The 26,552-nt window shown below is 44.2% G+C and overlaps 2 protein-coding genes across 5 annotated transcripts in view; one reads left to right on the top strand and one right to left on the bottom strand.

The window, feature by feature from the left end:
- Positions 1-3,344: 3,344 nt before the first annotated feature.
- Positions 3,345-22,767, bottom strand: LOC147824874 (uncharacterized). The gene is made up of 3 exons (XM_087188356.1): positions 22,441-22,767; positions 21,946-22,285; positions 3,345-14,308 (listed from the first exon to the last, which is right to left on the bottom strand). Exons 1-3 carry the CDS (start codon positions 22,476-22,478, stop codon positions 14,300-14,302), a joined length of 387 nt encoding a protein of 128 aa, XP_087044482.1. The 5' UTR covers positions 22,479-22,767; the 3' UTR covers positions 3,345-14,299.
- The window catches only part of Slco3a1 (solute carrier organic anion transporter family member 3A1), a 318,089-nt gene continuing 313,137 nt past the window's right edge, over positions 21,601-26,552 (top strand). Inside the window, exon 1 of one of the 4 annotated variants that reach the window (XM_087188354.1) lies at positions 21,601-21,948. In XM_087188354.1, the coding sequence (XP_087044480.1) occupies positions 21,769-21,948 (180 nt within the window). In that variant the 5' untranslated portion in view covers positions 21,601-21,768. The remainder of the gene's footprint in view (positions 21,949-26,552) is intronic. The other 3 variants (XM_004852722.3, XM_004852723.3, XM_087188355.1) reach the window with 3 other exon arrangements.

The raw sequence follows: 26,552 nt of genomic DNA, 5'->3' as shown, positions 1-26,552 counted from the left end.
CCATGTGATCACCACCGGGTTCGAGTCACTGGGAGAAACTTTTCTTCCTCCTTCCCTCAGGCCATCGCTGGCAGGTTTTCTTGCTGTCCATTTCTATGGGTTCCTTTCATTTCTACCAGCCCTTGCATGCTGGGCAAGCTTTGGGGGAAATCTCTTGATAATTCCCCACCTTGACCTTGTTTTATTGATCCTTCTTAGAGTTATATACAATAATGTTCATTTTACAATCATCAGCACATTGAGTTCTATAAAATACAATGATTGTAATTATAAAAATTGTGGAAAACAGTGCAGAACACCACCAGGAAGCACAAGAGGGTGACCTGATTTAGATCAAAGGCCTCTATGATCAATGACATGTAAACTGAGTCCTGGGAGCTGGAATAAATCACCCACGGCTGAACATTTGATACAGGTGGAAAATTCCATTAGGATGGCCATCTTCCCATGTATTAATATTCAAAGAAAAATTATATCTTTTCAAAGAATCACTTTTTCTTGAAATCTGAAGTAGAAATAGGATAGATTCATGTTATAAACTACTTTTTTAAATCATATTTTTAAAAAATGAGTGGGGTTCCAACCTCTGATTATACTTCCCACCCATGATTTCTGAAACGTGGAGTTCTTTCTGTTCGCTGTTGCCATGCGAAGAGAACTGACAGGCAGATCTGTAACACAACAAATTACCACTATCGATACGCCTTTTTGCACTGGGAGGTATGAAAGCCATTCCTTCTCATTGCTTTTCTAGATCAGCCTCAGCTCCAGGGGCTGAGTATGCCAGACAGGGGAACAACCCACAGTATCAGAGAATAAAGTACAATTTGGAAAAGTTTCATGTAGGCCATTTCCAGCTAGTGTGTAGAAGACACTGCTGCTTTCTGGCAATCCTCTAAATCAGTGCACAAGCCAATGTCCACCCAGCAATTCTCCAAAGGTTCTTCTGCGACTTCAAAAACATAAATATAAAACTAAAATGCACAGTTTACATCTTTCATATGTGTAGCTCTGCAGCAAAGGGCACCCAGGGATTTCCCTGCTCTTACTGAGCTGTCTTAAACCCAGAGGTTTAAAATCCCAGTTGTTATAAGATCAAACAATAAGTGCACCCTTGCTTATATTTTTGGAGTTCTGCTGTAGGAGTTTCTTGGTAAAAGTAAATGATGAAGTTGGCCGGGAATTTAGCTCAGTGGCTTCACCGCCTGCTGCGCAAGTACAAGGACCCGAGTTTGATCCCCGGTACCAAAAAAAAAAAAAAAAAAAGTAAATGATGAAGTGCTGTCAACTTTCTTAGACAGTTCAAGTGCCCAATTATAGGATAGTTCATCCAGACAAGATGTTTCATTCTTCCTTTCAACCAAGCTCTCTGATCCTAAATGACCGAAACACACGAATTCCCAGGTGTACGTTTAGTTTTTGCTCTATTCGACATGTGGTTTGTGAGACACTCAGACCTGGAGGTCAGTGTGTATGGGGTAGGTGGGAATACGGAGTTCATGAGGCTCCTTTGTAGGTTTCTTGCTGGGATCGGGACACATTCAGGGAGTCAGGAGAATTACAGAGTGCTGCCACATTCTGTAATAAGCCATATCTATGTTAAGTGGGAGAGGTAGGCAACTTCTCACCAGATAGCCCTTAATTTTATTTTATCTTGACCACAGGTAGATAATTATTCTCCCAAAATCAATCTCCTTATCTTCTGTATGGTTTATGTCTGGATGCCCCACCCCCACCCCAAGCTGCAGGCACTCAGAGGCAAGGCTGGTGAAAGGTGAGCAGATTATAGATATCCTACAGCCGGCTTGGGTTAGGAGGAGGGACCTGGCATGAGGAGTTGAGCCACAGGAGGCGTGGCCTCCTTCCCTGGCTCTACCTTTTGTGCTCTGCTTCCTGGCTGCCAGGAGGTGAGTAGGTTTCCTTCCACCATGTCACTCATCATGCAGTGACCAAAATTTCTACAACATGAACTAAAATAAACCTGTCCTCCTTTAACTTGTGGGTGTTGGGTATGGTGTCTCAGCAATAAGGAAAGTGACACAGACATTCTCTCTTCCCTCACTTTATGCTGCTGTGATTACTTCATTCACAAAAGAGCCTTTGGCTTTGAAACAGCATACTGGACAGCAGTTTAACAGATCATCCACTAATTAATTCATTCATTCAAACAGTAATTAAGGCGCACTTACTAGCTGCTCTGTATCACAGATATGAAACATGCCCTGTTTGTTGACATTGAAGGATTTTTAAAAATTTTTCCTGTCTGCTTCTATTCTTCTTCCTCCTTCTCATGTTAAGGTCTATACTTGCGATAGTTTGAATGTGTTGCCTCCAAACTTCAAGTGTTGCCAATGTGACAGTATCATGAGGTGGGATCTTTAAAGGTGATTAAATCATAAGGGCTCCTCCATGTGGATAGGATTAAAGCTTTTATAAAAGGAACTTTATTCAGCATTCAGTCCATTTGCCCTTTCAGCTGCATCCCTTTCTTCTGAAGCTCCAGGAGGTACCACCTTGGAAGCAGAGGAGAGCTGACCTTACCAGACCACCTACTAGCATTTTGATCCTGGATTTCCCAGCTGCCAGAACTGTGAGAAATAAGCTTTTGTTCTTTATAAATTATCCAGTCTGCAGTATTTTGTTTTAGCAGTACAAATGGATTAAGACAGAAATAGTTGAGATGGTTGATTTGGGGTGTCAGGTGCCTGGAATAGGGGATACTCAGAGGAATGGTAAAACATTACTTTTTCTCAGTGCTTCAGCAGGCACGGGGCCCATCCATCTTCTGCTGTAAGGGAAGCCCAGGAGTTCTGCTTTTGACCACAGTGATTAGGCTGCCCTAGCTGTGTCTGAGGTGCTCCCAGAGGGAACTGACCAGTGAGCTGCTGAACTGAGAGGGAAGATCTTCCCTCAGCCTGGCTGGGGACCCTGATAGAACAAAAAGGCAGAGGAAGGGCAGATTCTCTGGCCAAGATGCCATTCTCTTTCTCCTTCATACCAGAACTCCAGGTTCTCTGGCATCTGGACCCCAGCATTGGCACCAGCAGTGCCAGGCTTCGTGGAGAACTATACAATCAATTCTCCTGGTTCCAGGCCTTTGGATGTGGACCAGGCCATGCTCCTGGCTTTTCTGGTTCTCCAGCTTGTGGGCTATCTATTGCGAGACTCTCAGCCTCCATAATAAAGGCAGCCAATTCCCACCATAAATCCCTTCCCATCTCTTTCTCCATATGTATCTTACTGATTCTGTGTTTTGGAGAACCCTAACTAAAAATGCCATTGACTAATTAGATCAAATCATTGTATTTGGTTTGGCTTGAAAAGAAAAGCAAAGGAAGGCTGAAAATAGTAAAATCCTGACTTAAACTGTCAACATCAGGCTGTGAAAAATGTGCTATCTTACCTCTCCGTTCAAAACGAAGGCAAATAAATACTCAGCCGTTGCAGCTCGGGACATTTTCAGAGAAAAGAAGATAAAACTGGCAGGCACCAATAATGTTCCCTCAATTTGATTAAACTTAAATCTGTCCCTCTCACCTGGGAAAACCTGTAGGCTTATGTGAAAAAAATAAACGTTTTATTTCAAGATTAAACTTTGAAGTTTGGAAACAAACACTAAAGCGTTTCCCCCCAGTACACAAGTGCTGTTTCTCCAGCCTGAAATGCACACTGGAATTTCAAAGGAGATGGGGACAGGTGAAGACTTGCTGCTCTATTCACCAGCTCTGGGGATGCCAGGAACAGACACACTCACCAGATAATTGATTGGCTTTAATGTTTTTGAAAAAGTGTGAGGCAAAAGACCCTTGAAGAGGAAAACATCTGATTGTGCCTGCCTGTGATCATGGTCAAAGAGAGAAAAGATTATTTTCTTTCTCCTTTGTCCTCTGCTAGCTGCCTGAAAGTGGCCACACATAGTTAAGAAGGGAGCTTGGTGTTGGAGCTTTAGGAGATATTAGATGGTTGTTTTCAAATTTGTTGTTTGTTTTTTCTTGTTTTGTGCTGAGGATCGCATCCAGGGCCTTTGGACCGCGCTCCAGTGCAAACCTATGTTTTATTAAAAATTATTTTTTATTTTTAATTTTGAGACAAGGTTCTGCTAAATTGCCAAGGCTGGGCTTGAATTTTTGAGCCTCCTGCCTCAGCCTCCCAGGGTGATGGGATTACAGGCCTGGGCCATCACACTCAGCTAAACTTTACTATTTTGTTGGACAGTAAGTTACTTGGAAGAATCACTTTTAAAATTCTGATGCCCAGGACAGACTGGAGAAGAAGGTGGAAACAACTCACTAACTCATGATCTGAGGGCTGTGAGTGAGTGAGAACTAGGGATTGGTATTTTTAAAAATTCATTACTTTTATTGGTACATTTTAGGTATACAATATGCTGACATTCATTGTTGGGAATCTGTACCTTTACATGACATATCTTGGTTCATTTTTTCCCCCTTCCCCTGCTCTCCCTTCAACCCCTCCATCCCTCCCTATTTACAAAGACTTTGTTTCCATTTTTTCCTTTTCTCATATTAATTTCATTCCCTTCCTTCCTTTCCCCTACCCTCCCACTTCCCCTTCCCCTTTGCCCCTTGTCTTCCTATTTCACATTATCTATTATACATTTTCATCTTCATTTACACTTTCAGTTTCTCACACCAGAGAAACTATTCAGTATTTACACATGTGTGTCCTATTTATTTCACATAAGAGTTTGGCCTCAATGTGCATCCATTTAGCTATAAATGTCTCTAGTTTCTCATTTTTTATGGCTGAGTAGTAAAGACCCACATTTTCTTTATCCAATCTCTAGTTGATGAGCATTTGGGCTGTTTCCATGATTTAGCTATTGCAAACTGTGCTGCTATAAACATGGGTGGGCATATATTGCTGTGGTATGATTCTTTTAATTCTTTTGGGAAGATACCCAGCAGGGGGATTAGCTAGGTCAAATGGGACCTCTAATCCCAGTTGTTTGCCGTATCTCCATATTGATTTCCACAGTGGTTGCACCATTATGCACTCCCACCGACAGTGGAGAAGGGTTCCTTTTTCTCCACATCCCTGCTAGCATTTGTTATTGGTTGATTTCTTACAGCAATCATTCTTTCTGGAGTGAGGTAGAATCTCAGTGTTGTTTTCATTTGCATTTCTCGAATGACCAGTGATGCTGAACATTTTTTCATAAGTTTATTGGCTATTTCTACTTCTTTGTCTGAGAAATGTCTGTTCATTTCAGATGCCCATTTTGGGGTTGGGTCTTTAAATTTGGGAGGTCTGATTTTTTTAAGTTCTTTATAGATTCCAGATAGTAGACCTTTGTCTGAGGAACAGCTGGTAAAGATTTTTTTCCTACATTGTGGGTTGTTTCTTCATGCTGTTGGCGGTTTTTCTTGCTGTGCAGAAGCTTTTTAATAAGATAAGATCCCAGTTGTTGATTGTTTGTGCTAGTTCACGTGAACCTGAGGTTTTGTTCATGAAATCTTTTCCTACACCAATGTCCTCAAGAGTTCTACCTAAGCTCTCTTCCAGCTGGTTTTAATATTTAGATCTTTGATCCATTTCAATTTTAGTTTAGTCACCTCATCTTTGACAAGGGATTGGTATTTTTCGAACACACTCATGTGTTTCCCATGCTGTGTGCACTGGGGGCTGGAGGCATGAGTAGAGGCTCTCAATGCAGTGAACCTGAGCAGCTGCATGTCTAGGACCGCCCAGGTGGTAACATACCCTGCTGCAGGTCCCCAGGCCACAGCTGAAGCAACAAGGTGTAGAGTTTCCCTTCCAAACCCACCCTCAAATGTTGCCCCTGCAAAGTCAAAGAAGCTGAGAGAAAGAAGTGGGCCTGGGGCACAAATGCCAGGTACTCAGGTGTGGTTTGGGCAGGAGGACAGATGTGTGGGTTTGTCCGGAGAGAAGCATCCCACCCACACAGCCTGGGAGAATGGATAAAAAAAATCCATGCTGTCTGGAAGACAGACATGCTTGTCATTCCCTCCGGGCAAGCTAGCTCGCCTCCGTGAACTCGGGGGTCCCCTCTCACACAATCTCTTGCCTCTCTTGCACACAGACATCGTCTTACAAAGAAGCAGTTGTGGGACCCATGGTCCTCTTAGTTTCCATCCTGGCTGCGATTAACATCTTGACATTTTGTTTGTCACACACTTAACAAACATTTTAAAAAAATATTGTCCTAAACTTTTAATCCTGATTGCTTCATTTTTGACCCCCCTTACATTTTGCTCCCCAGATATTTCCCTCACTTTTACCCTGGCCTCTGCCCTTCTATCCACTTTGCAACCCACTGCAATTTGGCTTCTGCTCCCAAAGCCACAATGGAAACTCACCTTAAAAGGCTCATAAAAAATCCATGATGTGTCATTTGGTTTAAAGGAAAATTTTAGTCCCTATTTTCCCTGACATTCCTTTAAGCACACTAAGCACATAAAATGACAAACAAAACCCATAAATATAATGATTATAAGGAGCAATACTGTATTTATACCTGCCCCCGTTTCTAACATATCAACATCTTGTTTTATTCCCCATTTTTTAATTTTAATACTACTTATACTTCCTAGGATTACAACGGTATTTAACCAGAAACTTTTCCAAGATTGTATCTTCTTACCTAGAACAAAAGAAAGGGAAAAACAACTCAGGCAGCCAGTTATAACACCTGGTTGACCTACTGATTCTTCATAGGGACATGAGCCCAAGTTACCTATCCCAAGACTGCCCAGATGCAAAGCATGGACAATGGGCTGAAACGGGCTTTTCAAGGTAGTTGTGACTTTTTACAATGACTTAATTTTTTTTTCAGTCTATTCTATTCCCATTGGGTTTCATTTTCAATGGCCTGCATTTTCCCATTGAGTGTTGAAGTTTTGCTTGGTCAACCCGATGAAGGCCCTCATCCTGTCATCTCGGAAGCAGGGCAGGTGGGCTGCTGTTATTTAAAACCTATGGCAGCCTTACTAGTTAGTGGACCATTAGGGGCTCACCTCCTCAGAGAGGTGCCCAAGATGACCCAAAGCATGCTCCTTTAAACCACCTGGCAAATTCATTGTCTTGGGAAACAGTTTTGAACCTTTTCTCTCTCAAGTTCTGTGTGTGACCCCTGGTACTTATAAGACCCTCCTTTTCTTGTAGAACTTCTGTATATTTTTCCAAGGTGACTTAGCTAGCTCACCGTTCCCTGCCACTTCTCCCTTTCTACTTGTGCAGATAGACACTAGCTTCATTTCTGTATTTTAAAACCAAGCAGAGTTAATAGAAGAAACAAAATGTCAATTTATATTAACATCCTCATTAAGATTAATAAAATTAAGCATATCTCCTTATTGCTAAATTTCTGTCTTCATCCTAATTACCTTTTGTATACTTTATATTAACTTTTTTTCTGAATATCATTATGAAATTATGACCATTCACAAACTCATCATATTTCAATTAACCACAATTATTAATACCCCCTTTTGATGTTCAGATTATAACTTGGCCAATGCAAAATGTCTGAGCTGGCTCTTTTGTCTCTAGCACTGTCTGTGGCATCTTTGAATGCATCTCTGCTTTCTGTCATAACTGGTATTCCAGGCCTCCTGATAGCTCTCTCTCTCTCTCTCTCTCTCTCTCTCTCTCTCTGTCTCTCTCATCTCTTTCTGCCTGTTTCTGTCTCCTTGTCTCTCCATCTCTCTCTGTCTCTCGATATCTCTGTCTCTCCATCTCTCTGTCTCTGTCTCTCTCTCTCTGAAAATGCTGCTTTTCGAGGGTAAGTTTCTGACACTATTGACTCTTCTTATAACCTGGCATTTTATCAACTTCTGAGACTTTCTAATATATGAATACAACAAATGACTGTAGCCTGTACCTAACCTATTTCATCTTTCCAGCCATAACTTGAATCTGCTTTCGTGCTTATTTGTGCTTGTTTTCACATCATGCTGACCTTTGCAGACTCAACACTTGCTGTCACCTCACAACTCTATCACAATGACTTCCAAGTTCAAGCGTCATCCCAGGTGATTTCTTGCCACCCTGAGAAATACCTGTATTGCTGACCTGTGGAGTAATTGTTCTGGATGGTGGCACATTGGTCCTAGATTCTTCTGTATTTGGGATTCGGTTTTGCAGAAACTGTGCATTTCCTTTTGTCCCTATTCCCTCTAGCAACAGTCTCTGCTTCTTAGTTGTTGACTTCCACCACATTTGAATGTAGAACATAAAGGAAGAAGAGTGGGTACTTTAGAAGTTCTCTTCAAATTGACCTTTGCGGGGACAGGAGCACCTTTCTTTCCTGGCTCAGCTCGGTTGGAAAGCCTGGTTTCTTCTATTTTTAAGCATATCCCTCTTGACCTTTAACTCCAGGCTGGGTGACACCTCCTGCAAGGCGCCTGGACCTCCACAAGGCTTACAGAGGTCACGACTAGTTAGCCTCCCTCGGCAGGCTGGGAGATTGTCTCCAGAGCCACACGCCAGCTTTACACTTAGGAAGAGGGCTTTGGACAAGGGAATGGGAGTTCACTTGCATGGAGAGTTAAGAGCTGGGAAGTAGAGAACACTGCTGGACTCATATCTGATCTCTTACTCAAAGAAACCTGAGCAGGATGGGTTTTGGCTTTGACAGCAGCTCAGCTTGTCCTTTTCCCTTTGAGCTAAGAGAGAATGCATGAAAAATGTTTCCCAGTTAGAGGTTGCCCACTTACCCAGGCAATTGACATACACCTGTAATCCTAGCACTCTGGGTGGCTGAGGCAGGAAGATCTCATGTTGGAGCCCAGCTTGGGCAGTCTAGAAATTTAGCAAGCTCTTGTCTCAAAAATAAATAAATAAATAAATAAATAAATAAATAAATAAATAAATAGGGCTGGGGATGTAGCTCCATGGACAGAACCTGGATTCAATCCTGAGCTCTGGGAAAAAAAATTCTTTAAAAAGTTGCTAATTATTTCTATTAGTGCATATTAAGTATATAGAATAATGAGACCTATGTGGCATTTTTATGCATGCATATGACATACTTTGACCATAGCACCCATCCCTTACTCTCCAACGTCCCCACTTCCCTTTCTCTCCTCCAAGTCTCCCCTCTACTTTCCTGCCATTCCCCCCACCCTGATTCACAGAGAAGATGAAACATGTGATGCTTGTCTTTTTGAACCTGGCTTATTTTGTTTACCATGATGATCTCTAGTTCCATCCATTAGAAGATATTTTTAATGATTTAAAATTGTCTTTTCTTGAAAATGTAATGTAATTTTGCAAGTCCTCTATTAATGAAGATATATTCTTTCTGGCGTTACAGTATTATAAATAATTATTCAATAGGCATTAATAAAGCATTGCATTTATATTTTTGTTTGTGTCCCTGATTATTTCCTTAGGCTGCACTCATTGCAGGGGAATTAGTGAGCAGAAGAAATGAATACTTGAGGACCGATGTAGATAGCACCAATAAGAGGCCAGTTTTTCAGATTCCTACCTCAGGCAGCAATGTATTTGGGAGCTGTTTTGCAGAACTTTCACCAGCACAGAACAATTGCTTTCAAAAGTGTTTTGCCATTTTGGGGAATGAACAAATGCATCTTGTAATTGTACTTTTGGTATTTGATTAGTTACATGAATATTTTTGAACGTTTACTGGATTTTGTATTTCTTTAAATTTTCAGGACCCTCTGCCCACATCTTTCAGACTATTCAAGTTTTATTTATCGACTTGTAGGAGAGCTTCCTGTGTGCTCTTTTAATCGTATTATCCTTCTGCCCTGTTGCTATAACTACTTTTTTTTCATTTGTAATTTGATTGTTGTGAGTGATTCTTGTTCATGTAGAGAAGTTTTAATTGTATAATAGTGAAATATATCTAGTTTTTCCTTTGTAATTACTTGCATTACATTTTATGTTCCAATATCTTTCCCTCACCAGTGATCTGTTAATTACTTACTTACATTTTTATCGGTGTGGTTCCTTTAATCCATCTGTTTTCATTGTTTTTGTTTTGAGCTACTGCATGGTGAAACTATCATTTGAGTTCATCAGCTTTCCCAACCATTAGATGAGTAACTTTTTCCTTTCCCAGTTTTTGCTGTGCTTCCCTTGTTAGGCTGGGATGTATACTAGAGTCTGTTTCAGGGCTGATTGCACTATTCCATCAATCTGCCTGCTAATTCAGGAGTTAGTACCATTCTGCTTTGCTTGCTGTTGCTTATACTTTAATGCTTAGAAGGATATGTTTACTGACTAATTGTTATGATTCTCCTTTTTCACTTTTCCTTTTTCCTTCTTTTGGTACCAGGGATCAAACTTGGGTCCTTGCGCTTGCGGGGCAGGTGGCAGAACCACTGAGCTAAATCCCTGGCGTTCCTTTTTTTCATATGTTCTTAATTTTTTTTACTGGTTACTCATTACTATAAAGTTTAGAATCACTATGTCATGAGAGAAAGATAATATTGGTTTTTATTTTGGAAGATGTGTTTATCATTGCAATATTTATCATGCCTTCACAAAATCATAATAATTATTTTCTTTGTTTTGTGCTATTTTTGTCAGTGTTATGCGTTCCATAAAATGAATCTTTATATTTTTGGCATTAGGTTTTATATTTAGAAAATCCATGAAACATGGTATTTTCTGTCTTTCTGAATTCTTAAAGTTATCAATGGTAAAACTCAGATGAGACATTTTTAGATTTAATTATAAAAATATCTATCTATCTACCTACGTATCTATCTATCTATCTCCAAGATTTCCTTTAAGTTCATGGCCCTTTTGCTTAAGGTTAGGTAAAACTTGTCATGAAAACATCCATTTAAAGTTGTTAACTGATTTTTTTTTTTTTTTTTTTTTTTTTTGGTACGAGGGATTGAATTCGGGTCCTTGCGCTTGCGCAGCAGGCGGTAAAACCACTGAGCTAAATCCCTGGCCCATTAACTGATATTTCTTAAATAATATTTTCATACTTGTGAAAATTATGTTTATTTTTTTATTTCTTTTCTACATTTAGGTTTTTTGTTTTCTGTTTTTACCTTTATATTCTTTAGATTTGTTTAGGTTCTTGAACTTTTCATCAACTTTACTGTTTTATTTTTAAGGACTCATTTCTTTTTCTACTACCTATCTTTAGAAAACATTTTCTTCTATCTTCTTTGTTTTTCTTTTAAACACATTTTATTGATATTTAGTGCAAATCATTTAAAATTTATTAAGTAGTTTTATAAAAGACTCATGTGCACCCAGGTTGTTTTTCATAAGTCTACCTAGGCACACATGGGCACCAGGCAGAATCTTTCTTTTTAAGATAATTTTGACTTTTTATATCAATTTAAATTTTTTTAAAAGTCCACTTATCCTCGTGGGTTTTAGTGTTTAACAACCTGGAATATTTTCACCAGGTGTTGAAGTCTTACTTGGCCCACATGACGTAGGCCAGCCTCCTATTGTCATAGTAACTGATCCTAGTCTTTCGGGATTACTGTATTTAAAACCTGTGGGTTTCACTAGTGTCTGGTATAGTTAGTGGGACCATCTTGGGTTCTCACTTCCCAGGAGAGGGACAGCCAAGGTGACACAATGAGCACTCCTTTAAGACACGTGGCAAATTCATTGTCTTGGGACACTGTTTTGAGCCCTCTTTAAATTTTTCAAGAAAAGGCATGGGTGGGTGTTTTGTTTTTTTTTTAGTTTTTGATTACAATGGCTTTTTTTTCTTTTGTTTGATTCTAGCTTGAGTCATGAGCATTTTCTCCTAGCATCACTTCTGTTTTGCTTTTTGGGACACCTAGACTTGTGATGTTCTCTCAAGTCAGCCTGTGTTCATGTTTATCATGAGGAATGTATTTGTTTTGTCTGGATGTGTGCAGAATTTTAAAAAGTACTTTATGTCCAAACGAATTTGCTGTATTATATCTGTGTAGTATTCTTTATTTTGTGTAGAACATGGTGCGATATTTTTAATTGTCCATTCTTTTTTCAGCTCAAATTTGTTTCTTCCATTATTTTTCTTCATATTGAAACAACAGCATTTGTTCTGGTGATATCTTCCTTCGAGAGCCTTCCGAACTATATAGATTTACTAATGTTTGTGCTGCTGGGGATAGAATCCAGAGCCTTGGACAAGCTAAGCAAGTGTTCCACCACAGAGCTAAACCCCATGCTCCTAGTTTATTTTTTGATCTTCCAAATCACCTGTCTCTTCTCTCATCATTTTATACTCCTCTAACTTGTTTTCTGTGGTATTTATTTAACTTCCTGAAATTTTGATTCTGGTTTGTATTGCATCCAAACTGGCTTCTAATTCCATAATTTTATTTTCAGTTTACCTGAATTCAATTCTTTTTTATTTTTTTTTTTTGGTACCAGGGATTGAACTCAGGACCTTGTGCTTGCAAGGGCAGGCGGCAGGCAGAACGACTGAACTAAATTCCTGGCTCTCAAGTCTTATTTGTTGGCTTCTTTTTCAATCTCAGAATCTCAAGCATCACCTATTTTGTCGAAAGCTTTACTTCTTATTTCAGAACGTACATAATATCTAGTACTGATCAAGAACACAAAAAGCATAATTAAAATTTTTTTATCTTATGCAATCAACTTTTTACGGAACAAGCATGTTTCTTCCCTACCTCATTAATCTAGTGAGCCTCTTGGTTTATGTTACTGAGTATTTTTCACAAACTTGGTGTATATTTACTCCACCCCCAATGCATATACATACACTCATTTTTAACAAGGACATATCTATCCAAGTTGGGTGCATTCTGTATCTACAAGACTTTTCCTCTTAAACATCAAACACGAGAGTAATTTATGGTGCCTATTTTCCAGACTGACTTCTGGTGCCTATTTGTAATATGAGCTATTACACTATTAGACTATGGCATGAATTTCTCCCACTTCCTTGACTAGTCCTTTGTAAATTAGGGCGAATTCATTACTAATCAATGAAGCATTCCATAGTTTCTTCATGGTCTGAAATGGTGCATAGAAACTCTGATTCCAAGAATATAGTGCTCTCAGTTATCTGGTAGATTGTATTTTCAAAAGGCGGATATAGTAATATATATCCCATTCCATAGGCCCTTCCAACAAGGTGACCTTGACCCTCCTTCACCAAGAGGAAGAGTTCTATGTTCTTTCCCCTTGAGTCCAGGTGGAGTTTTCTTGCTGCTTCCATTAACAGAATGCTATAGTAAGATCCCTGCGTGACTCCAGAGGTTATAGAAGCTGCATGGCACCCTCTCTGAGGCATGTGCACTGGGAGCCTTCCACATATATCTATGAAGTCCAGCTGCTCCGAGGCCACCATGCTGGAGAGATAACATGGAAAGCCCACAAGAACACAGCTCTTCTGGCTGCAGATGTTTGACTCTTCCTAGCCCAGGGAGCAAACATGCAAATATGACTGAGAGCTCACATGATTCTCTCCTTCAACCTTGCAGCTGCCCTAGCTGACAAGAGTCCAGCTCTCCTGCTGAGCTTTGTCCTGATTGCAGATTAAATATCAATCCAAATAAATATCATTGTTTCAAACCACTAAGTTTTGGATTGGCTTATTACACATTAGATAATCATTTTTTTAAAGTTACACATTAGATAATCATTTATTTATTTATTTATTTTTTTGTACTGGGGCTCGAACTTGGGTCCTTGCGCTTGTGCAGCAGGCGGCAAAACCACTGAGCTAAATCCCCGGCCCCAAGATAATCATTTTTTAAAAGCTACTTTCACCTATATCATTTACAATCCAGGATTTACTCTGCAATCACCTACCACATTCTACCATGGCCCATTGTGCTTTGCTGAAGTTACCATCACACAGGTAGATCCAGGAGGACTGGAGTGCTGGGTGAGCATCCTCGGGCAGTCAGAAGGGGACTGTGAGGCTTTCCAATTTGGGTGGAGCCAGCCCAAGGCCCGGAGGCAGAGCCTTTGTCTCTTCTTTTCTATGCAGGAAAGAGGCACTCCTTCTTGATCACCCCATCTGTCCCATGTTAAGGGTAATTTCCCTGAGAAATTAATTGTTGTTCAGGATCCTGGGCTTTTGCCCTCGCAGTGATTTGGATTTTCGCAGATATTTTAATGGAAGCTGAGAGAGAGCAATCCAGGAAGCTGATCCAGAAGGTCAGCATCTCCACTTTCTTTCTGAGATTCAGATGTGCTGCCAGAACAGCAGACACAAAACACAACAGCTCGCATCCTCAGCTCCCCAGCCTAGGCATTAGTAGCCCAGGCTCCCTGCCCAGGACTCCACAGTGTGATGACTCCATGAAAGTGACAACAGCCAGCACCTTCTTTGGAGCCAATTGTTCTGTCAAAGCCCCTGCCACAAGGAAAAAGGAAATCAATGTGAATATTAAAACACTACTTTGTATTGGTTTCTTTAGGTCAATGGTTGTTCAACTTTTCCCCAATCATGGCTGGGTCCGAGAGGCCCTGAGGCTGAAATAAGGAATCTCTCCCACCCTTTTTGTACCATAGGTTTTCAGGTTTGCTGACTCCTGTCTGGGAAAGAGAATTCTCAGGACATGTCAGTAAGAGACAAGAGGAGGATTTATTAGACATTTTTAGAACACACTCCGTGGTGGATGCTAGTGCTCAGAGAACATGAGGTACACTATGAGCAGGAGCTGGGTGCTTTCAAGGGGTGTCTTCCAGATGGGTGATTTGGATGTGCACAGATATTCCTCCTTTAACGACCTATCTGTTTAACGACGACTGCTTGAACTTACCAGAGGCACACTGTTTGGACTTATGATCCATTATTTGTACAGCTGATAGAGCCTCAGTGTCTTTTTTTGTACCTTATACCTTGTTTATACAGTACTATAACATTCACTGATTAAACAGGACAGTACTGTAGTTTTATGTTGTTATACATTACAGCACTGCATGTAAGAGTTACGCAAATAAAAGCAAAGTCACCATGTTGGGGTTTCCTTTGACCATTTCTTTGTTCTGAATATTACAATGTACATACTATATTCAATTTCTCATTTAGTGACCAATTCACTTAACAACCTAATGGCAGGAGAGGAACTCAGTGTTCTGTCAAGTTACAGTGCAAGCCCTCTACATGTTTGAAGTTGGTATCTGCTGCCCACCAATACTGTTGCTCCCTGAGGATGAAGCAAGCACAGTTTATAGATGAAAAGGACAGGTTAAGAGCCCACATTTACAGGCTTATTGTAAAAGGACCTTTAGGAATTTTTTAAACGTGAGTTTCCTGGAAGGGAAAAGGGCTTCAGTAACTTTTGCTACGGAGCTGCAGTTTTTCTTAAAAGTACAATTTTAAAATCTCTATTTCTTTGTCTTCTTTCTACCTAGTTTTTATTTCTTCTATCCTAGCTCATTAATACCTATATGAGTCACCTAGGGATCTTGGTAGACATCAAATCCTGATTCTCACTTCAGGGCTGGGATCTATGAGTGAGTGCATTTCTGGCAAGCGCTCCCCATCCCTGGTGATGCCAATGCCATGGACCAAGGATCACACTTTGAGCAGCAAGTCCCTGGCTGTCACTTCTTGCAGGCAGCTCAGCGGGACCCTCACTTCCTGTCTGGCTGGCTGTGGTGTTATAGCTGCTGTCACTGTCTTGCTCCCTTCCTCCAGTGTCTAAGGGGTCTTCCTGCTTTCGTGCCACAGCTGTTAGCAGCTCCAGTGAACAAGGGTTTCTTCTTGTGTTCTCATACTGACCACCCTGGGCCTGGCTCTTCCAGGGACAGAATTATTGGAATGAAAGACACTGACAAGAAGCCAGAGAGGGAGAAGGACCTTGAGTGCTCTCAGCCGTGGGATTAACGCTAGAGCAGGTGTTGGCACTGGTGGTGGGGGAAGCAGATGGTGGGGAGTCAGTAGTGCACATAGAGAGTATTCTTTGAACACCTCCTGGAAGGAGTGACACTGTAGCTCAAACCCGAGATAGCAGTAGATGTGAGCCATTGAAGAAAAGGGAAGGAAGAGGCTTCCATGCAGAAGGAACAGCCTGTACCCAAGGATGCAGGAGGAAACAGCACACTGAGCTCATTACTGCTATCAGTTAAATAGGGTCAGAGTGCAGGGTCCATGTGAAGGGCTGGGGGAGGGTTAGAGTAGTGGATGAGCTTGCTCAGGCTGCCATAGCAAACCATCACAGCCTGGGGAGCTAAACAGAAATTCATGTTCTCTCAATTCTTGAGACTACAAGTCTAAGATCAAGGAGTCAGCAGGGTTGGTTTCTCGTGAGCTTCTCTCTTTGGCTGGGAGATCCTCCCATTCCATGCCCACTACCTCTGTATCCACCTGGATTCCCCTCTGTGCTCACCTGTATCACTAACAGCCTCTTCTATGAGGACAGTCACAGTGGATTAGGATCCACTTCTATGACCTCACTTGACCTCAGTGTCCTCTTCAAAGGACCTGTCACCAAATATAGTCACATTCTGAGGTGAGGGGGTTAGGACTTCAGCACACAAATTTTGCAGAGGCACACTTCAGCCCATAACAGATGGCGAAGGGCAGGACATGTCCTGTTTTGCTTATCCATCCTCCTACTTGCTGTACACCATGGTAGGGAGTCTGCCTGCAGGGCTGGAAGCAGACCCAGACCGAAGAAGAAAGCTGGAGGAGGCTGCAACTTGAGCAGAGGGGTTCCCCTCTCTCTCATCCTTGTATGATTTCTTCAGCACCCATACTCTTAGGGGTGGACCGGATTCCTGTTGGTGTGTTCTGTACCTTGTGGGTTTTCTCTTGTGTCTCTAGGAAGCCCTTTTCTCTTTGACCAGCCTCATGGTTAATGCATTGTGCCCACCTAGGGTGCCTGGGCCAAATGTCCACCACCTCTTAGGAGAGCAGATAGCCGTGGCCACTTTCTGCCAAGCCGAGAACCCAATGGAGCTCTTGGCACATGCCCAACCTTGTCATCTCCTATTTCCTTTGTGGGAGATGCTGTGGGGCCTTCGGCATATCTTCAGTGCTGGCTCATGTCTTGTTTGCCTGCAGTTAATATTAGCACCCATCCTGAGAATACAAAGGTTTGTGTGCATTTTCAGACCAAGAGCAAAGCGGGTCAGTCTTCCTTGGAGATAGCCGAGGAGAGGCATCGTGTCAAGGGCAGGGCTGACGGGGACAATTTCTGCTGCGGGAAGGGGTGTGCATGGTCACAGGACTAGGACAGAGAAGTGAGCTCCCAGAGAAAATGCCTGGAAGGAAGCTTTCCACAAACCTCAACACCTTCTGCATCTTTCTCTGTCCTATGCTTCTTGGCAGGAGGCCTGGTGGGCACTATGAGGGGACAAATGATCTTTCAGTTTTAAAGTGAAGCACTCTTTCTACCGATAAGATGCAAAGAGCCTATTGGAGAAACAAATTCTATTTATATACATAGCAATAGAAGGGACTCAATGATGAGCTCCCAAAATGCACTAATACTGGTACATGTTTATTAATTTTATCCCTTCTCTTTTGCCTCAAAACTAATTGTCCATAAATATAACACATTCCCCAAATCCTAGTTATATCAATTCCTCCAATTTCCACTCATGTTCTTTCTTCTGTTCTTCTACTTGGATTTTGGATTCAACATTTTTAAAAAACTGCATTCACACTGATGTTTACCCTTTTTCTTTCTGAGCTGTAGATCATGTTCAAATTAAGAGAGATAATTTAAAATATGGAACTTGAAATGTGAATATACTGAGCAGCAGACAGTGGCTATATGATAGAAAGGCATATGGACCAAGATAATTGGGAAATGGGGGTGGGGAGCACAAAAGTCTAAGGGAAAGAAATAAGCTTTGGCTCAGCCCAAATATTAATTTCAAGCCAAAGAAGCTGGCCTAGCCTCAATTCTACCCTTGGTTGGACACAATTTATGATTGGTGCATTCTCAAAAAAGGGGGAAAAAGTCTCATCCCCAGGATGAGAATCTAAGCATCTATTTTCCATCCCAGTGACAATCAGAAATCATTCTTTGCATTTATTTTTCAGCATTGTATTTGCCTGTGAACAAAACTGAAGCTTGCAGAAGATGGTTCATGTGAACTACTCAAACAACAGTTTCTCATTGTGTTGAATTACACTGAGACCGCTTGCTGTGAAATCCTGCCACGGCCCAGTAACAGTGGAAGGCATTGCCTCTTTTTTCCTTGCACGACCATGAAGTTAACCCACTTCTCTTCTACAGAAATAAACTCACGGTGCTTTCTAAAGTGAGGGAGAAAAGCTCTCCAGCTAAACATTTACCTATAGCTTATTAATATTTTAGGAATCAAAACTCAGTGTATGTTTCTATTTTCCAGTCTTCTTTTGGCTTCCCTAGATTGGATTTCAGTCACTTCTGAATGTTTGGAATACCTCTAGTAGCCAACAAAGCAAGAAACTGTGGAACCACAGGCTTAGTTAGAAATAGTTTCATCTAACTTTGAAAAGTTATCTAGCCCAGAAAGGTAATTGAGAGCCCAAAATAATTCCAAAGGCTCTGCAGGCATTTACCGTATGATAACTGACAAATGTCTAAATTCACCACCCACCACTAGAGAAGGGCAGGATGGAGTAGGCCCCAGCCTGGAAGGGGAGGCTGCAGCATTTCTCCAAGGCAATATCTAAGGTCACCTGGCCCAGGTGTTGGGTGGGGTTTAAGGTCCATTTGCCTTTCTCTTCAAGAGATGTTGGTTGTCCCTTTCTGAGGCTGGTTGGAAGAAGGGACATGGCAGATCTTAGGAGGTCCCCTTCCTTCTACCTGCTCTCACCAATTCAAGGTGAGGTGAGTTCAGGTTCAGTTCCTGCCACCTCCCTGCTATGAGTTCAGAAAAGCCATGTGCTGCTGTTTCTGATGAGCAAAGGGGTTGAAGCAGCCCAGATTTCCTTGTGTGTGGGATTCGGCTGAAATACAGAAGCTAAACGTCTGAGCATCAGCATGTGGTACAGATGCAAAGACAGTTGCTCTTCATCTGCTTCTCCCTTTGCATGGCCAACCAGGGGACTGCCAAGTAGAAGCACTTGGTGCTCCTGAACCCCTTACCCTCCCCGGAGCCCTGATCTCTGAGTAAAGACAGAGCTAGCAAAGAGGGAAGGGACTGAATACGCTCATTTCTTCCTTCTGACTGTTGCAAGGCTGAAGCCTTACTGCCTCTAGGCGGCCTCTGATGATTCTTAAGGCTTCTGAAGCAGCACTGTTTTCATGGCTGTTTAGGGTTAATTATAGGAAGAATTTACAATCCTAATTTTAAATCCTCTCTGGTGCCGAATGTGTTCGATTTCTTTAAAGAATCTAAATTTTAAAACCTAAAGTAAATGGTCAAATTGGGGGGGGGGTGGTAAAAGTCTGCCTCCCTCTCAGACTGCACAGAAGCAATGTGGTAAAGGGTAGAGGGCTAGGCTTGGATTCCAGTCCTGTCCCATCTTAGTTGTGCGACATCAGACTAGCCACTACCCCTCTCTGAGTCTGTTTCTAAAAAAGGAACAACATGAAGCCACCCTCCCCAGCAGACAGGCCACCAGGTGATGAGTGAGATAATATATAAGTAGTTATTAAGAACCTGGGATGTGATGGTGGACATACTGATGAAAGGCTGCCCTTTGAAACCTTTACTGGATAATTGACATTGGTCAGGTCAAACTTTCAGGACGTCAGTTTTCTCATCTGTAAAACAGGGCTGATGCCGTGGCATCTAGTTTAGAAGATTTTTGCTAGGATCAAATCATAAAAGTGAAGCGCTAAGAAGCTCTGTGCCTGGCAAGAGCAAGAACAAAATAAGCATTAGCTCCTGTTATTATGAAGTATGGAGATAAAGGCTTGAGGACTTTAATGCACTGTGAATGACATTTCAATAGCAATAGGATCCCTGCTCAGAGAGAAGTTGAAAATCTCAGCGTAGCTCTGCATCTTGCAGTGACAGAGGCAGGAAACACAGCTAGCTCATCGAGGGTCTTCTCAGGATGAGGGACCTCAACAATGCCAGAGTGATGGGTAGGGACCAGGTCTGAGACTGAAGACTCCATAGCAAAGCTGGATCTAGCAATGGTGGGGGCTGGGGTAGGACTCCAATGACTGGGAAGGACATAGCCAGTGAGGTCACAGGGTGGGGAGGATGGAAAAGACCTGTGGAGGAGCAATTCAGATAAGAGGTGGCCTAGATGGGAGTGGTGGGGATCTCAAAGCAACACCAAACCTGGGTGAGATCATGTCTGGACCCACAAAAGGATGAGGCAGTTTATATTCAAACAGCATGGGCAAATAATACCCCTACCACTACACTGTCTATTCTCAATCAAGTTCTTTGGGAGAAAGTAAAAATTATGGTAGTATTAATTGCTATACACTTAATTTTTTTTTTTTTAATTTTCGACACAGGATCTCACTAGGTCCCTCAATTTGCCCAGGTGGGGCTTGAACTTGTGAACCTTCTGCCTCAGCCTTCCAGAGTGCTGGGCTGACGCTGGGACACAGGAGCCCAGGAAAGTGAATCATTTTCCTTTACACATTACCAAGGAAAGGCTTTCTGAAGGATCGCTTGGGCCTCCTAACTCCCTAGGCAGAAGTTGCTGAGTGTTTCCTGGTACCTGTCCAGTTCCCTAGGAGCTTTAAAGGGCCGTGGCTGGGCACTAGGAGATCCTATCCACAGTGCGCTTTGCCCAGACTCCTGGGAAATGCTGAGGCTGAGGGCTGATGACGGCGCTGCCCGCGGCCGGGCATTCAGGCCAGGGCCCAGCACGATGGCCGGGACCACAATGCCAGGAGGGGGCAGCTGGCCGATCCTTCACACCCCACTCCTCCTCGCTCCCGAAGAGCTCCAGGCAGTTGAAGGGCTGGACAAGGCCCTCTGCTGGGGTCGCTGCAACTGTGCAGCCCCCTGGATCCGGCGGATGGGGCGACCTCCAGTGTGCGAGGCTCCTACTGGATTAATCAAATTTCCACTGTGCTGTGTTTCAGCTCCTTTCGCCCCTTTGGTGCTGCCGATCTCGGGAGTGGAGGCCGGGACCGGCAGGAGAAGCCCCAGGCAGCTCTGACCTCTGGCAGAGCCCCAAACCCCAGGGCGCAACATCTGGCTTCAGAATTCCCGGGTCAAGGGGAAGCGTGCACGCCAGCCCTTCCTGGGTTCTCAGTATTGTCTCTCGGTTCCTGGAAGCAACCTTCCCTCTCCATCCTAGTGCCAATGCACTAGGTCGTAGCTCCCTCCCCTGAGGGGGGCTGCGTTCTACGCCCTGGGTGCCCCGCTTGAGCACCGCGCACAGTGCCCCACAGCGCCCCCTAGGGGCCGGGCAGCGCCTCCCTACTCTTCCCCTTCCGACCCCGACTCTGCGCTCCGCTAGGATCCCGCCTCCCTCCAGTTCTCCCGGCGGCCGGACCCTACCCTCCCCGGCCGCGCTTAGCGCCCGGAGCCCTCCCCTCCGCGCCTCTCCTGGGGCGCCCGGGCCGCAAGGAGCGCGCGGCCGGGCACGGCGCGGAGACCGGGCCCCGGGCCGGGGCAGAGGAGCAGCGGCGATGGCAGCGGCGGGCGTCCGCGGGAGGCGAGGCGGCGGCGGGCGGCGCGAGGAGCCGCTGTGATTGGCACAGCCCGGGCCGGCGGAGGAGGCGCGGGGAGGGCGGCGGGGAGGCGGAGGCGGGGGGCGCGCGCGCGGCGGCGGCGGCGAGAAGCTGTGCCTCCCCCGCTCGAGCGCCTGCAGGCAGGCAGGCAGGCAGGACGGGGGCGGCCGCCGCGGGCCCGGGGCGGGGACAACTCGCAGCCTCGCTCCGCGCACCCCCGCCCGGCAGCGGCCGCGACACCCGGGGCGAGCGGGAAAGCGGCGGCGGCGGGGGAAGGATGCAGGGCAAGAAGCCGGGCGGCTCGTCGGGCGGCGGCCGGAGCGGCGAGCTGCAGGGGGACGAGGCGCAGAGGAACAAGAAGAAGAAAAAGAAGGTGTCCTGCTTTTCCAACATCAAGATCTTCCTGGTGTCCGAGTGCGCTTTGATGTTGGCGCAGGGCACGGTGGGCGCCTACCTGGTGAGTCCCCGGGCCAACTCCGCCACGGACCTCTTCCCGGCCGGGCTCGCGGGCTGCCGGCCGGCACGAGGAGGGGCAGGCGGGCAGGACCTCGGCCCGCGGGCGCGGAGCTTGGCGAGTGGTGCAGCGGGGGAGCTGCCGGGCGAGCGGCAGCGGGCGGGACGTGGATGCCGGCGGCGGCGCGCGCGCCTGGCGGGGCTGGGGGTGCCAGGGCGGAGGGGGGAGGCAGGCGGCGGGCAGGTGGGCGTGCAGCCACTTCTCTCCCCTTCGAAAGCGGGGCCAGATGGTGAGTTCGCGAGCCTCCTTGGAGAGGAAGGCATCACGGCTTTCAGGTGACCTGCACATGGGAAGAAAAGCCAGTTAGTATCCTGTGTCCTCTACTCTCCATTCCATCCGCCTGGAGAACAAATCCATTATGCATCATTTTCTCTGAGCTCTTTCTCCATCCGCCAATTACAGCTTAGAGTAAAAGGGCCCGAGGGTGGCCCTTACCTGAGCCGCAGCGCCAGGGGGAATATTCCAATCCACATTCCAAGAGCCCTCTTTCAGCGTCTGGGAGAAAGGAGAAAGTTAGAGTACCTGGAGAGCGGCTGAGAGTTTGTGTAGTTCCTGCTGCCCACTGTTAGAGCTGAATTCCCCACTGTAGTCCCTCACCCACTAGAGGGTTGCATCATTGTGCACAATTTGTATCTATTTTATTCACTTCCAGAAAATGCTTACTGGTGCTCAGCCGGCCCATGGGTCTCCAGCATATCAGAGGGAAAGGCTTGTAATGACTCAGCACTGTCAAGCGTCTACTTTGTTGCTTTCTCCTGCCCCGCTCAGGTGGTCCCAAGTTGAGTTCTACCGCCTGCTTTTCAGACTTGTCCTGTTCGACAGGAAAGACGTTTCAGAGTTGATAGTGTTAAATCATTACTTGGCTATTGACTTGAAACTGGAATTAAATGTCATAGACTTTGAGTGTTAGGCAGGAAGTTTGAAGGAGATAGATTCAGACAAGATTTGTGCTGTTGGAAAACCACATCCAGTGATAGAGACGCGCATCCTTATGTTATCATGAATCCCTCGTTCTTGGCCTCGGGTTAATGTTAATGAGAGCCGTAGCCGCAGCCGAGAGCCTTACACCGTTCCTACACAGTCTCTCAGGGGTCCTGCTGTTGAAGGGAAGGAGTAAACCGTGCTTATTTGGTCTCTGGGGTTGGGTACATGCGTTATATGGTTTTGAGGGGGCTCCGCAAACACAGCTGTGATCCTGGGGTGACAGAATCACAGTGCTCTTGGAAACCAAATGCATTTCTTTTGCTCCTGAGATGAAAGGGTTCAGTCCCTGTCTCTGCCCTGTGCATGCATAACTTGTATGCTGCAAGCATACTCTGGAGCCAGAAGCACATTTTGTTTTCTATTTTATAAAATATTCTCATTTTGTCGATAGTTAATAATGCACACTTGCAGATAGTGCCTATGGACTTTGTAGTTTTGGTGATAAGGGACAAGTGTTTTGTGGGTCAATTTATTGGCACATCCTTCGGAAATTTGACGAAATATTTAGACAGTTACCAACATGCAAAAAGCTCATGAATGAAATATATGTGGATGGATCTGTACTATAGCATATACCTAACTGGGTCTGTAAAAGGAAGTAATTAGTGTATCAGCAGCTGCCAGTTTAACAGTTTGTTTGCCTCAGACTAACTTTTGCTTAATAGAGTGTATTATTCACATGTGGCAAACGACAGCAGAACTTTTAATCCCAGGAATGACGAAGGCATGGGCTTATAATTTTTTTTTTTTTTTGCTTGCAATCATCCAAGGATTTTAGAAGAAAGTGAAACGGAACTTCAACCAGATGAATGACCTGACTCTTAAAATGTTAAGATGCATACGCAGTGCCCCTTCAGGGGGAGACTTCTCTAGGCTGGGCTGGCTTCAAGAGAGGAGAGGTTGACTTGGATACCCAAACGGCGGGACAGCAGCAGGCAGAGGAGGAATTCCATCCACCTGGTGGTGGCATGGCATCCTGGCACTTCTGGCCTTGGTTAATGGAGAAAACCCGATTGGGTAGAGTAGGGTAATAGGAGTCAAAAAGTCCCTTGCAGAAAGGAGATGGAGGCCCAGGAGAAGAGAAGGCTAGGAAACTGAATTCACTTTGATCACCAGGAATGGAGGCATCCGGTTCTTAGGGCAGTGCTTTGGCTGGCTGCCCTTGGCCTTACCTGGCCGCCTGCACCTCATGAAGGTCAATAGGTGGCTGGCCAGGGTGGACTGAGTCAGCTTGCTATGGGCTTTATTCTCCTGGACCACCTGGTAGTTCTCTCTTCATCTGTTGTTTGGGAGGTGGAAAAAGCAAGTTTGTTGTTCTTTCAGCTGTGAGAGACTTTTCTGTGGATAATTAAGAAGGGACTATTGCAGAATGTTTGCAGAAAGGTACATCTTCTGTTTAATTTGTCATGGTTTTCCTAACAGACCTGAAGCCTCATGTCCTAGGTGATCACACAGGCTGGGTTCATGTGCAAAGTGTGTATGGTGTGTGTGTGCATGTGCTCTTTACATTGGCAACCAGCCTGGCCCTGTGATGAAGTCTTTTCAGATACCTGATGAAGGCTTACTGAGACTTTGCCAGTGCTACTTGATATCATGGAGAGGAGGCTGGTTACAAATTCAACACCAATAATATTATAAAGTCCATGCAGCTACCTTATTTTCTCTTGCCAGATGCTATTCTTTTAATATTGGGAAATCTAATTTCATTTTTCCCTTTTTCCCTCTGAAAGGGGAGATCATGTACTGCTCTCAATGACACTCATAGAGGCTTTCCAAATCCTAAATTGAAGCGGGAAGCTGCCTGTGGTTTGGGAAACAGCTTTGCAAAGGAGGACGTGGTTTATTTGAATGTGTTTTCCTTTAAAAACCTGCCCAGGGAGGGAGGTCAAGGGAGAACTGCATATAAAAGGAGCTACTAATTCTTAGGCTAGGCTGGGGCCTGCAGCTCTCACCTAGGTGGCAGGGCTTTCCAGGGGTGTGCAGGACATTGATCCTGACAGCCAGACTCAGTGATGCTATTGATAAGATGATACAGATAAGAAAATCCCAGTGCAATTAGGTCAGCTGTGGATTCTGAAATCTGTTATAGTGGCAAGTGTCTTAATTAGAAACCATACTTCAGGTAAGCCAACAGTTAAAAGGATGTTCTGTCACAGTCATTTAAACTGCTTGGCTATGATATAATTTCTCCAGCATAAGAAGAGAGACCCATTCAATTTGAAAGTCACTGTGCATGGGACAGAAAATACAATGTGAGAATCTTGGAGGTGGGTCTTTGCTTTGGGTGGCTGCAGTCTAAACTGACCTATTTGCAACTATGTAACAGCTGTATAAGTCTTAGACTCTTTGGAGGAGGTGCAGGCATATGCGAACTGCATGGAGAGAGAGAGTCATTTTGTATGCACTTTATCTAGGCTCTGTAGAAGCACTGAGATGTTTCAAGCCATTCACAGAGGGCAGCCCTGCATAGAAAGCCTTGTGTTATCAAATTGCGGAGGACTAGAGCAGATAAGGATGTGAACAGGAAATTAAAACTGCTGACACCTCTGGACAGTTACAAGGAAGGCTCCTGTACAAGTGCATTCAAATTTCCTCAGCCTGAAACTGCAAACAGGCCAGCGTAGCCTCAGGGGTTGGACATGCAGGCACCTTTCTGAAGCAGGGCTGGGCATTTCCTTATTTTGGGCTGTGCCTTTAGAAATGTGCCTGAGTTTGCTGTGGCCAAGTAAGGATGTAGAGGACTGAGTGTGGTTAACACTGCTGCATCTCACTGCGTTGTAGTCACTTATTTTTAGGTCTGAGAACATTCAGTGAGCTTGCAATGAATGGGTGAGGTGAAGCTGCTGGATTGTTACTCCCCCCCCCCCCCCGTAAAGAAGCATCATTTTGAAGATGGGTATTCAGCCCAGAAGCAGGCAGCTGTGAGACATTTTTTAAATCCTTGTCAAATTAGTATGATGACTAAGGTAACTGCATTTTACTTAATCAAATTATTTTATACACTTACGGTTACTCCAAATGACAAATTCCCTGCCATTTGCATAATTATTATATAGCCCCAGGTAGTAAGAAATACAACTACTCTTTCCTTTTTTTTTTCTTACAGCTTGGTTTAAGTTGTTTAATAATCATTAAGGGGAAAAATGTATTTCTGATAATTTCTTTCAGCCGGTTTTGTGTACATACCTTTGTTTCTTTTGGGTTTTTGCTGGCGTGTTTAATAATAGAAGAAACTAAATTAGTTGTAAAGTGGGTTAGACCTGTTTCCTGGGTTTGGTTAACTCTTCCTCCATTTCTGCTTTAGACACCTGATAAAAAGGATGACCCGAGGTCCTGTCCACAGAGGTGCTGCCTGGCTAATCAGCTGCTTGGCACTGGGGGCTCATCTTCCCTCCCCCGGCCCAGAGCTGTTCTGTGTCATGGTGCCTGAGTGGCACGGGGGGCGGGGGGCAGCTCCAGTGGGAAGCGCCCTCAGTTTACACCATGTGATCAAAAATGTGGTGAATATTTAAATGAAAATAAAACATTTTTTACAGCAAAAGACACATTGCTATTAATCCCCC

This window comes from Heterocephalus glaber, unplaced genomic scaffold (assembly GCF_053883595.1).
Source record: "Heterocephalus glaber isolate CG9 unplaced genomic scaffold, H.glaber_assembly_v1.0 deba00001531, whole genome shotgun sequence".
Classification (NCBI taxonomy): Eukaryota; Metazoa; Chordata; class Mammalia; order Rodentia; family Bathyergidae; genus Heterocephalus; species Heterocephalus glaber.
The sequence above is the reverse complement of the archived record's forward strand: the minus strand, read 5'-3'. Positions and strand labels throughout refer to the sequence as shown.

Bases quoted from the DNA above. Each gene is read 5' to 3' on its own strand.
- LOC147824874 (XM_087188356.1), bottom strand. From the start codon at position 22,478: ATGTGGATTGGAATATTCCCCCTGGCGCTGCGGCTCAG. The intron at 22,286-22,440 runs GTAAGGGCCACC...TCCCATGTGCAG, and splicing joins CCCCTGGCGCTGCGGCTCAG to GTCACCTGAAAGCCGTGATG.